This window comes from Bactrocera dorsalis, chromosome 2 (genome assembly GCF_023373825.1).
Source record: "Bactrocera dorsalis isolate Fly_Bdor chromosome 2, ASM2337382v1, whole genome shotgun sequence".
Taxonomy (NCBI): domain Eukaryota; kingdom Metazoa; phylum Arthropoda; class Insecta; order Diptera; family Tephritidae; genus Bactrocera; species Bactrocera dorsalis.
In genome coordinates this window covers 5,871,118-5,884,175 of record NC_064304.1, presented here as the reverse complement: position 1 = coordinate 5,884,175, position 13,058 = coordinate 5,871,118, and the positions used below count along the sequence as shown (strand labels likewise).

The following is a 13,058-nucleotide window of genomic DNA, read 5'->3' as shown; positions in this document are numbered from 1 at the left end:
AGGAAGATTTGATGTGGCAGAAATTATGTAAATACTAACTAAATTATAGAAATAATAATAAAAACTAAAATAAAACACAAAAATTAATTTTATTCTTTTTTTGTAGCTTTTTAATCGTTTTTTTGTTTTGCGTACAAGTTTATCGTAAAAATTATCGTAGTTTTGAGAATAATATAATATTATATATATATGTATGTTTCGACAGACTTATAAGTTGAGAATTTCTTTTTTAATTTAAACAAATTAAAAGAAATAATACAAAGGAGCACAAATCAAAAGTAGGAATTTCGGAAGAAAATTACAAAAATAATAATACACTGGGTAGGAGCACAGCAAGTCCACAATTTGTTTCATAAATAATATTAACTTGTTTTGTTTTTTTTTTTTCTTTATAATTAACCCTTTATAACTCAACTAAGTAAAAACGGAAAAACTGTATCGTTTCTAATAGATTTCGGATAGAAATGAAATACGTGTTTTATAGTTTAAACAATTTTTTTTTTATTTGGGTGAAAAGCAACAAAAAAGGGTATGTGACAGATATGTCACGTTGTGTAACAACGTCTCTAAGCTCATTAAATAAAAATATTTGTATTTCGTGAATATTCACATGTTTTTTAAGAAGTGTGAAATTCTTTGAAGCAGTTGTTTTGCTTGTTGTAGCATAAAGCCGCACCACATTTTTCACATACCGTTTGTGATACTCCAACACATCCTGGACGCTTGCAACGAATTCGTTTTTCTGCCCATACCGGCCAGTGTCCAACTTGATTTTACCTAACTGCCATAGGAGGAACATGTTGGGCTGGGCCCTTATGCTTTTTAGATTGTATCTCGGCTTCAATTCCTCTTCGTTTCATAGGGAACTTTGTACCCAATTTACACAACATCGTGGCAACTTCTAAACGAAAATCAGCAGATGACTGATCGTCCTCTAATTTTTTTTCTTTATGAGCTCTTTTGTATAAGAGCCAAGCAATAGACGTTGCAAGGTCTAAAAAGTGATAAAATAGACGAACGTGCCATCGCTTGCTTCTTAGCAATATCTTATAGCGGCCCATGATGCTGTCAATGAGATCAACCCCACCCATGTGCCGATTATACTCGGCTACAATATAAGGTTTTTCAATATCTATGTACTTTTGTTTGCCTTATCATAGCGGCGTACTGTGGACTTCGGTAGCTCACCAGCGAAATTAGAAGCAAGAGTTACACTTTTGTTGTCTTTCCAGACAACGGTGGCTATATCTATTCCTCGCACAGTTCCAACATATTCTACGCTGTGACCACGGCTCTTTTTCGAAATATCCTTATCTGTTGGCAATTTACAGTCAGGTATCCTATTTCGTCGTATTGTTCCTAAACTAAGAATTCCTTCCTTGGCCAAGTATTCTATAAGTGACAATGACGTGAAATAGTTGTCGAAATAAAGTTTATAGTTTTGGTTCTTTGGAATATTTCTGGCTTGTCTCATGACAACATTTGAAGCAGCACCTAATTCTGGTTCTCCGGGTTTCAAAATATTTTCAGTTCCAGATTCCACTTCAAAACTATACGCGAATCCGTTAGTGTCGCAAAGTACAAATATTTTAAATCCCCATTTTTTCGGCTTTTTAGTGTTATATCGTTTTAGGTTATGTCGAGCTTTGGTGGAGCAAATTTGCTCATCTACACATAGCTGACTTTGTAGCGGAATTTTTTTGCAAGTTTCGTTTAGTTTTGCCAATATTGGTCGAATTTTAAAAACTCTATCAGCTTGGGGATGATCACGAGAAAGCATCTTAGAATTGTCATTAAAGTGAATACATTGTCTTAATTTTTCAAACTTTTTCGCTGCCAATGTTTCCTTTATGAAAGGTGTACCGATTTCGTTATTCCAATGTTTCGTCACTCTCGGGAGGTGCACCAAAGACATCATGTATGTTATCCAAATAAATTGTTGAACGTCGATTTCGGATACATGGAAACTATTGTTGGGATCCTTTTCCCTTATGTACAGGTTAGTTTGTTGCGCAATATCTTTGATTAATTCAAGAGGAAATATTTTTAGGAAAAACTGTATGGGTGTTTCCAAATCCAAAATATCAGCAGGCAGTTTTTCCTTTCCAGTGAAACGTATTTGATGTTCGTTTAGTTCAATATTCTTTTTCTTCCAGACTACATTCATTATTGGTTTAAGGTGATGTGACGATCCTTTCTGAGTGGCATTTGCAGGCATGGCTGATTCCTCTAAGCGAACGTCAATATCTTCCCTTTCGTTTTCCAAAAGAACGTCATTTTGCTCACAATCGAGTTCAAAGTCTGAACTTATATCGCCCTCAGGATCAAAATCGGGATCTGTAACGCTATTATCGTCAGTTTCGAACCCATCTTCACTACTTTCATAATTCATCAACTCTTCAAGAATTTTATATAAGAAATCAACACAAACAAATTTTTAGTGACCCTTATTACTCAATGTTACAGAAATGGTACAAACCTAAACTTCACTATATATTGTATTAGTGAACATTTTTCGTATTATCTTATAGAAATTAAACATAATAGTGAACTTACCTGGACTTTTCCACTAAATATTTTATGAAAACACTGAAAATTTTCTTATTTTTATCTTTTCGGTAATTGCAAGCACGTACATTCACTAACTTTACCACAGCGAAAAAGAAAGTACCGTTTTATAAGTGATGCCAATACATAAAAAACCAGAGAATTTTAAAATTGAAAAATACGGAGTGTGACAGTGCTACTACATCATACTAAAAAGGGAAAAATTAATTTTCCTATGTTTTGTACCCTCTAAAAGGGTTTGTAACATATCTGTCACATGATGCTATAAAGGGTTAAGTATACTGCTTCGTTTTCTTGTGTTATACATTTACTCACATATTGTAAACAGGAACAGAATAATGAAGTACAAAAATATATCAAAAATGCACAATTCGATCGTTAATGTGATTAAAGATTAAAAGATCTTTCGCATGCCATCTAATATTTAATAGATATTCATATACATATGTGTATAAAAGATAATTTCACTTCGTATATTTTTACTTATGACGCGTTTCGCGCATACATTTTTTTTAATATATTGTTTTTATTTATTTTTTTGTTATGCTTATATTTTGCATTTAATATTTCTTATTTTTTTTGCGTAATATTAGTTGTCGTTGTTAGGCCAAAAACTACTGGCTCACAAAGTGGTAATAAGAAATTTTTTTTCTTTAGCTTTTTCATAAATTTTATGATTTTTTATTTCGTTTTTCGTCTTTCCCATACATTCACCAGCACAAAATCAACTATTTAAATAAATGACAAAAGTAAAAAAATTACTATGATAAACAAGAAAACATAATAATTAACGATGAGCATTCCAACATCAATCCATGGATGATTATGAGTATAAAAAAACTGAAACAATAAATATTTTTGTCTTTAAATATGGGTATGCAATAAAAGGAGTGAAAAATCAGTGTAAATGACAAATATAATAGCAGAATTCGCCATAGAAGTCTTGTCCGTTTATAAAAGAGCGAAAAAAACTATTTGAAAACATTAGACACCGAACTATTCAAAACAAGAAAAAAGCAGAATATAAATTAAACAAATACACATTAAAAATGTGTTTCCTTTTTTGAAAAGGTAAACACTTTAGAGAACCATGCAACTTGACGAAGATTACTTTCAAGCGATTATATCAAAAACGTACATATTTGGGATGTGCACTTTTACATTCATGCAGAGTCTATCGCAATTAGGCGATCTCCAGTGACCACTGCATATGTATTTTAATTTAAATTGAAAATATTTTCGTTGAAAATATGCAATTATTTAATTTTTATAGTTTTTGTTCGTTTCGCCACCTAATTGTCAATTTCATTACACTTTCTTTTTAGTTATTCGTTTATTATGTGAATTTCTATTATCTCTCATTGAATCGCATCTTTCTTATCAAATTTCGTCTAAAACATTATTTTCCTCCATCAAAATACTCTTCTGATTTTATTTGTTTTGATTGTGAATAGCAATCTGCGCAGCACTAAAATTATAAAAATTATGCACAGCTGCTTTTACCTACCACTCCTCACTCCATACTGCTTTCCACCAAGTACCTTGTGCATTACGTCTACTTGTCCAAAGGTAAGTTCCCCCACAAAAATAAATATTATTAAATGACGACGATCGCTTTCTTTGATCTAACATTTCTTCATTTTGCTTACTGCACTTTAAAAAATACAAAGTCTTCTTTCTGTTCCTTCGCTTTAAGCATCAATCAGAGATGCCTGTATATGCTGCTCCAATAGAGGATCTTCACCATTCTCTAGCTCAAGTTTATGAATACCATTCTCTATCAGCTGTAGAGCGTCACCGTCACCTTTACCGTTCAATTGGGGTGTCTGTTCGGGTTGAATAACAGTAGGTTCTTCTGCTCCTATAGCAGCGGTACCATTTGTTTTTGTCTGCTCTACAGTAGGCTTATTTTTTAAAAGATTTGATGATTTAGTTGGAGTTACTGCTTTCTTAGTTACATCTTTGGTTTTCGCTTTCAGAAGTGAGTTTGTCGTTTTCGTAGGCGAAAGTGAGGTTTTGCCAGCTGTTGATGGTCTAGTAGTAGGTCCCGGTGGAGTTTTTTTCTGCAACGTACTGCTGGAGGTTTTTGCAGCTGTTGCACTAATCGATACACTACCTACAGTGCGGCGTGTCGTAGTCGATGATAATGTGGATGAATGCGTAGTCTTCGGAGCAGGGCGAGCAGTAAAAGTCTTAGTAGTTGTAGTGGTAGTGGTAGAAGTCGAACTCTTAGCACGACTTGCAGCAGTTGTAGTGGTCGAACTTTTAGTTACGCCATTAGCAGTTGGTGCTGTAGTCTTAAGAGGACTTTTAGTCGTAGCTAGACCAGTACCTGTGCTAGTTGGAGCCTTGCGTAGTTGCGATGTTAAAGTGGTGCGAGGTGATGATAACTTCGGTTTGGTTGTACCCGAGAGACCCAAAGTTGTTGGCTTAGTAGGTGCACTGCTGGTTGGTTTGGGCTTGGCGGTGGTTGTGCCATTGGAAACAGTCGTCGATGCCCCTGTAGTAGATGGTGCTGAACGACGTGCAGTAGACAAGGTAGTGGTACGAGAAGCAGTCAATTTAGCAGCAGTGGGTGCTGTCGTTGGGCGTGTTGTAGTTGTTGTCTTAGTAACTGTGCGAGACGCTGCAATGGTAGACGTTAGAGGCTTGCGAGCAGCAGTAGTAGTAGCTGACAACTTAGTTGAAGCTGTAGTTGTAGCCGGTTTTTTCTCAGCGGTAGCAGTCGTCTTAGCCGGAGCAGTACGTGGTCTAGCGGCAGACACTGTTGAAAGAGTGGTTTTGCCAATCGGTTTTTTAGCTGGTTCTGCAGCCTTTTTAACATCAATACTCTTTGTTTTCGTCGAAGTTGGAGTACGAGCCTGTTTAACCTCAGGTTTTTTGCGAGCATCCGCAGCAACTTTTACGGCGCCGGCTGTAGCTGCCAGAGCACCTACAGCAGCAGCAGCGATCACGGTTTCTTGAACAGCTGACGGTGTGGTTTCATTTTCAGCTGACTCTATAGTGGTTTCCGAATGAGTAGGCACCGAGGGCTGATCTGAAGTTTCCAAAATTGGTTCAGACACAGCCGAAACATTTGCATCAAAATGACTGCTCTCACCTGATACATTTATAGGTTCCGAATGGAGTACCTCTACCTCCGACTCTAGCTGCGTAATAAGCTCTGGCTCAGAAACTGATTGTACTTCTGGCTCTGGCACAACTTTAAGTTCTGGCTCAGGCACAGCCTCATATTCTGGCTCAGCAACGGGGGACTCTACCAGTTCCACATGAGCCTCTGCATGTGCGGGCTCAGCAATGGGGGACTCTACCAGTTCCACATGAGCCTCTTCATGCACTGGTTCAACAGATAAATCTACTGGTTCTGGCTCAAATGGAGCAGCATTCGAGCTTTCCACAGATATGGAAGCTGGTATGTGCTCTTCAAAACCGTTCAATTCAGACTCCAATTTCACAGGGGACGCTACAAGTGGTTGTTCATCTTCTGGCTTTGTCAAGAATAAATTGTCTTGGTGATGTTCAAATGTGGACTCTGCTGTTTCCTCCTGTGAGTGCTGTTGCTCCTGTGGTTCGTTGTGGTAGCTTTGTTCGTTTTGTTGCGAAAAGTCAGCATCTGACTGCAGTTCGGTTGAAAATGCTGAAAATGCATGATCCGCTTCCATTGGTGTTTGTTCAAGCGATGCGTCTTGGTCGGGTTCTGAAGCAGCAAATGGATTCAGACTTTCAACGATGTTAGCTGCTGTTTGTGCAACCTCCTCTACCTGCGAAAACATAAAAAGGCATATATAAATATTATTACATATTCAAATTAATAATTAAAATTAAGAAATACGATAATGTTAAAATCAATTAATTAAGGAAATTCTCAAAACACCGCAAGTTTTCCCACATTCTTTAATTTAGTAAATGCCTCAAAATGAAAGCAGAAAAATGGTTGAACACAAAACTTCGTCCCTGAAAACATTTCTAATGGAGTTGTCCATATTTGTGCTGCATCATTAACAATGCAACAGGTTTGCATCATCATTCATATTTAAGACGTTCCACATATAAAGCACTTTGGTGTGTAGTCAATAACATTGACATTTAAAGCCAAAAAAGCAAATAGTTTGAGGCACACAACAAAGAATTTTTCACAGCTGGAAGCAGTGTCCGTCAGTGGGGCACAGCTATCGATGATTAACAATAATTAAGAAAATTTGTTCATAATTGTACACATCGGCGAAAAAAGATGCACAGTAACCAACCATGAATTGGATTACAACTGCAGACTCAACAAATTTCGCTGAGTAATGATCTCTTTAATCACTGTGATAATGATGAATCTCAAGCTACAAGTTGAAAATGTAAAAGTATATTATGTACACATTTTTAGTTGAAGAATGTTATCCGACGAAGTTCAAAACAAATATAAATAAAATAGTGGAATAGAAAGAAACAAGTAATGGATGATAACCTGGCAGAATAAAGAACATGGAACTCGCTGTAGACAGCCACGGAATACACGTAAAACACCAAATTATTTTTCGTACCGAAGACGGAGTTACTCACACAAAATATTGTATGTATATGTAGAATCAAAGTAAAAATAAAAAGAAATAGAACCAAAAAGGAAGAAGCTATGAAAATTCCAACATTTTGAAAGTAATTAAGTTACAAAATGAAAAAATAAAATAAAAAACGAACAAAATTTGTCTATCTTTAAATGCTTTTTAGAAGACACTAAAGTAGGAAAACTGTTATAACAACACAAAAAACTGTTCAGTAAAAACAGTACAAAAAATATTTTTTTTTTATTTATGTAGATATGTATCACATCAGGGTATATACATACAGCTGTTGACAGCTAATTAGAAACGACACCTATTTTGAAGTAAATGAGGTTATTTTCCAATAAATCACTTATTTATACTGTATTTTCACTTATTTTATTGAAACCTATGTTAAATTTAAACTCTAATAGTAAAAATTGTGTTTCAAATTCGTTTTTCGTATAAAGGGTTTAAGTCTGAGCTGAACGATTCCCACTCCAAAACATTAATAGAATTTCCATTAAAAAACTTTTGTGTCAACTTAGACGTATGCTTTGAATTGTTTTCCTTATAACAGGCAAATTTTCCTCAGCCCATGGTAAAATGACATATTTTAGGATGTCGACGTATTTCTACTTGTTTGAAATTCCATCAATCTTATGGAGTGGACCGCACCATTCCAGTTAAAACATCCCCACACCATAATTTATCCTCCACCATACTCAACTGCGCGTGGAACATGTCAAAGTCTACGTGTCGTTTCTACGAATTTTAGTCAGAAGTGGGTGCCTGCGTACTGCCCTGCCGGAAAGTCCAGATTCGACCAAACGTCGGGCAATTGTTCTCTTGGATATTTGGACATTGTATTCGCCTTGAATTTCATATAGAATGTCGGTGGAACTCTTTTTTGGGTCTCTTCGCGAGATAGTATATATTTCTCGTTAAAAACTTGAATAACATATTTTAATATATTTTAAACCACAACTTTGAAACACACGCTTACTATAAATAGTAATATTATTAATAAAAATTAACACCTTGATGAATTTTAGTTAAACAACTGTTTCTATTTATGTGTCATTCAAACATACATACATACATACATAGGCACATAATATCAGTTTTTGCTTACATAAGTACATGAATTTATATTTTATATTTAAAAGTCCGCCAAGATTCATGACTTTTCCATATGAAGCGAGTTCAGTTTTTGTTTCCTAGGGCGTCACTGCTGCCACCCCACTCACATATTGCTCGTATAACTTTATGGTTTAACGTACATATGTTAAGCTTATAGTGGCTTCAAATGAAGGAACAACTACTTACAGACGTTCATGAATATGTATGACAAAGAATTTTAGGATGTGAGTTTTGCAAAGTAATTGCACGTGATTAGGGTTCGCAATTGATACAGGAGAAAGATTCATTTAAATATGCTATTGTATTTTCTGAATATATATACATGCATACATACATATGTATGTATATACGAATTCAAATTTGAAAACAAGCAGTTCGTTTGGGAGAGTGAGAATATAAAAAATGTATCTCTTCATGATATAGAATTTAATTTCAGACTTCTCTAGCAATGGGAAGTATTAACCAAAGCAACAGTAGTTTCAGAAAGATATCCGTTATTATTTGAGGCAAAACTTGCATTAGTTGTAACAAGAAGATAGTCTGTAGACGCATAGCTGCAAATACTTGTATGACACAAACGACGTAACATCACCACATCAACAATCATCACAACAAGGTTGGATAATATATGTAAATCTGAAAAACTCATTATAAAGTTTTAAAATAATAAACTAGCTGTGTTGGGTTCTATGATCTAATTGCACGTAAATAATCGAATATTTATAAAACAAATCATATACTGACTAAGGGGAAACTATAAAATTGGTAGCATGCTTTTAGGCGAAAAATAATTTCAAAAAACATATATTTTGAATATTGTTAAACGGTTAGTTTTTTCTCATTAAACCCGGAACAGAGTGTATTAATAAGCTGAAACGGAAGTAAAGTATATACATACATACGTATGTACATATACAGTGAAGTTTTCCATTACGGATAGTCCTCATAACCAGACAGCTCCCACAGATGGAAAAATTTCATGACCACAAGGTTTTCATTAATACTTTCATACAAAACTTGTTCCTATAATCGGATATGAGTACGTTCCAATAACAGAACACCGACACTACTTGGTAATAATAGATTTAAAAAACCTCTGGTAAACGGTTATGTGTCAAGAAAATTGTTCCCAATTAATAGTTCCCGGATTTTTTAATTTTTATTAACACGTTCGCGGACGTGAATGCTATAGCATTCATTTTCATACTGATGCAAAATGACGTGAATGCTATAGCATTCAAACTTTAAAGCCAATTTTTATTCATTTAATTTTATACAATCTTAAGTTTTTGTAATTAATACACATTTCAAAATAATGACCAATTGGTTCATTAGATACTTTCATATTATTTTAACTTTTCTCAGTGTATTTACAAATTCATTCACGTCATTCTGGTTGAAAAATAGTATCTATATCGTCGTGGATGCTATAGCATTCATTGTATATAACGGTTAAAATACGATGTTCTGACTACTCTTATAATATACAGTTATGTCTAATTAGATTTCGGATATTACAACTAGTTTCAAAAATAATTGCCCGTATATTTTTGCAGCTCCCTAAAATTTTTTGCGTCCGCGAACGTGTTAATATTTGGTGTTTTGTGACAGCTGTTTCTAAGACCAGTAAGTAAAATGATAATAACATACAAATTGATTGCACGGCACAACGGTCTGTTTCGCGATGGTTCAACGGAAACTAATGGGATAATTGTAATTTATTTACTCCTGGCTGACATTGGCTCACATATATTTTTTAAATAGAAAAATAGTTGTGGATTGCAGCTTCCGACTGTAAGAACATATTTAAACACACGTTTTTGTCACACCACCCATATGAGCTGTCCACATGCCAGAAAAAGGCCTATGACGATGGGTGTTTAGTTATAAGAAATTTTGTTGTAAATGATCAGAGTGACAAAGTGAAGCGATTTAGCCATGTCCGTCTGTATATACGCGTATAGTCCCTCAGTTTTTGAGATATCATCAGAAGTTTTGCAAACATGCGCCGATATCAAACCACTATAGCATATACATACATATGTAGCTGTCAGACCAACAAAGTGATTAAAATCAAGTTCTTGTATGAAAATATTTATTTGTGAAGGGTATTATAGCTTCGGTGCAACAAAAGTTAACTTTTTTTTGTATATTATTATTGATAAACATCTCATGAGCGAAAAGAAATGGTGATACTTGCCACTTCAACGAACGGCAAGTAACGCAAAAATATTTAACAAACATGAACTTAAGCAAAGCAAGTACAGGAAAGCAGCAAATAATGAAACATAAGAGGATATACGGTATAAATATAATTTTTCGGCCACAATACCAACAAAGCTTTGTATACAAATATATATAGTACATACATATATGTATACAAATGTATGAAATCTATTTTTTAATGACGGAAGCAGTTTGGGGGAGCAGCACTTTGGAGTCGAGGAGGTCGGTTTGGACGATGCTCGAGCAGTCACACAGTCGACAACGAAAAACTCAGCGTCAAATTAATTTCTTGCTAAACTTAGCAACTCCTCACACAGTTACATACATATATACATACATAGTTAGTATGAATGTATGTATGTAAATGTGCAGCATGGTGCGTTCTAAAGGGGACAACAACAAAACAGCAAAACAAACAAAACCAGAGTGACAGCCGAGGAAATAATAAGAAGGAAAAAAAACGTGCCAACCAAAACCAGAAAGTCCAAAACCCAACAAAAACAATGGAGAACAACAAGAGCATAGCAATGACAGCAATGTGGAGCTGGTTTTTGGGGTTCGGCGTTTGGAAAAGTTATTTAAAACAAATGAAGGCAACTGAAAATGTCATTGACCAAACCTAGAGGCAGCGCAGTAATAAAAGCAACAGTTGCTGGCATTCATCTAATGGCAAGCGTTAACGCCACTTGCAACGAAATGCCAGCTTTTGTAGGTATTCATTTGTGTAAATTTCTGTCTAAACTCCACGTACATACATATGTATATATGTATGTACATATATATATGTATGTGCAAGTATTATGTAGTGTTTGTCTAAAGCTGGGAAAAATTATGGCGCTCGGCTGCGGAGCAACCAAGTGTAATGAGGTCATATATTAAGCCGTGCTAAAATCAGCAGCACATATACATACAAACTTGCGCATGGTACATGGCAACATTAATTGTGCTTGTCTGCTTTGCCAGCTTTACTGGTTATGAGTTAGTCATCCGTCCAGGCAAAGAGCTACTGCCAGTATATACATACAGTCATACATCCATACATATATGTATATGTACATATGTATATTCAAAGCAGCTAATTCGAACGAAAACATCCACATGAATTTGTTGTCTAAGCCGAGTCGCAACGCCATCAGCTGTAAGCGCCAACTAGCGATTGTCTAAGCCAGCAGACGCCACAGAGATCGATGCACTGCACTGAAATTGGGCTACAACCACTCAAGCAGCCAGCCAATGCGCGAGCACCTATTGCTTGCACAAATTCGCACGAACAATTTTCGTTCGCATGCCAGCAAAAACAAGAGAATTAAATAAATGGAGTGGCGAAAATCCAATAGCAACTAACTTTAGCTCCGACACGAGAAAGTAACAGCCTCAAAAGCCAAAATGTGAAAGAAAGAAAATACTTGATAATGATGTATAATTAATTAATCATGTGTAGATTACCTTTTTCTTCAGCAAAACAACAAAATGCCCGCCCAATTTGGTGTTTCTTAGCTATTTTGGTATTTATGAGCGTTGTATTATTAGATAATTTGCACCAGAAAAGGCGTCGGCTTCGACACTCACACGATATATTTTTATATTTACACTGTAATTGATTTGTTTCAGACTTTAGGCGAGCATTACTATTCCATTTAATATTTTTTCTATGGATTAAATAACCGATAAGTGAGTATTTGCAATGTCTTATGGGAAGTTATTGAAAATTTTAAAGTTGTCCGAAGTCGTTCCACACTTTAAAAAGTATGCGCTGTGTGTCATGCTATCGGTGCTCTCACGAGTGGAACAATAAATTATATATTATTAGCGATAAAATCGCCAACTTGAAAGAATTGCACTGTGTATACTACTTTGGAAACATTTTCACACCATCTGGACATCTTTTGTCAAACAGAAACAGTACTTGAAAATTATTGGCCACAGAGCCAATAGAGAGATAGCAGGGAACTCAACATCTCTTGTGAATCACCATAACGCGTTTTGGTTAATGTTTAGGATAAAATATAAAGTGTGATTCGTAAAAAAAGACATGTATCCATTGCGACAACAACGTCAAGTAGTGGTCGCAAAAGAGATGCTTGAAAAAATAGCTGTGGATCCTACATTCATCTCACGGATCATTAAATGTCGAAACCGTAAAAACCAAAATTCGTTGAATGCAGTAAAAACCATCTCAGCCGAAGATTATAAGAAGTGTAGGGAAAATTAGATTAGACGTTAACATTCTTGTGTTGGCTCAGGAACCTATTTTGAAGGTTGATTTGTATTTAAATGCATGAAAATGTACATTTTTTCCAGTCCGGGTCAAATTTGAAATTCTTGTTACTTTGTTCAGAGTTAGACGAAACAATTTAAAAAAATTCGAGGCAAGCGAAACTTCGACTTAAAACTCGAAATTATGTTTTTTCCTTCGAATTTGAGTTCGCTTCATAGGGATGGGAAATAAAACCTTTTACCTATGTACATAGTTTATGAATCCGGACAGAAGATTGACAATGACATGGTACTTTTGAAGCTGCGCACTAAAGCTTTTAATTTAAGTCGCACAAATGGGAGACAAAACAACCGGTGCCGTAAATATGTATGTAT

The 13,058-nt window shown here is 35.2% G+C and overlaps 1 protein-coding gene across 1 annotated transcript in view; it reads right to left on the bottom strand.

Moving 5' to 3' along the window:
* Window positions 1-2,840: 2,840 nt before the first annotated feature.
* Window positions 2,841-13,058, bottom strand: part of LOC105227025 (205 kDa microtubule-associated protein) — a 31,021-nt gene continuing 20,803 nt past the window's right edge. Inside the window, exon 2 of the mRNA XM_011206175.4 lies at window positions 2,841-6,329. Within this exon, the coding sequence (XP_011204477.2) occupies window positions 4,260-6,329 (2,070 nt within the window). The 3' untranslated portion in view covers window positions 2,841-4,259. The remainder of the gene's footprint in view (window positions 6,330-13,058) is intronic.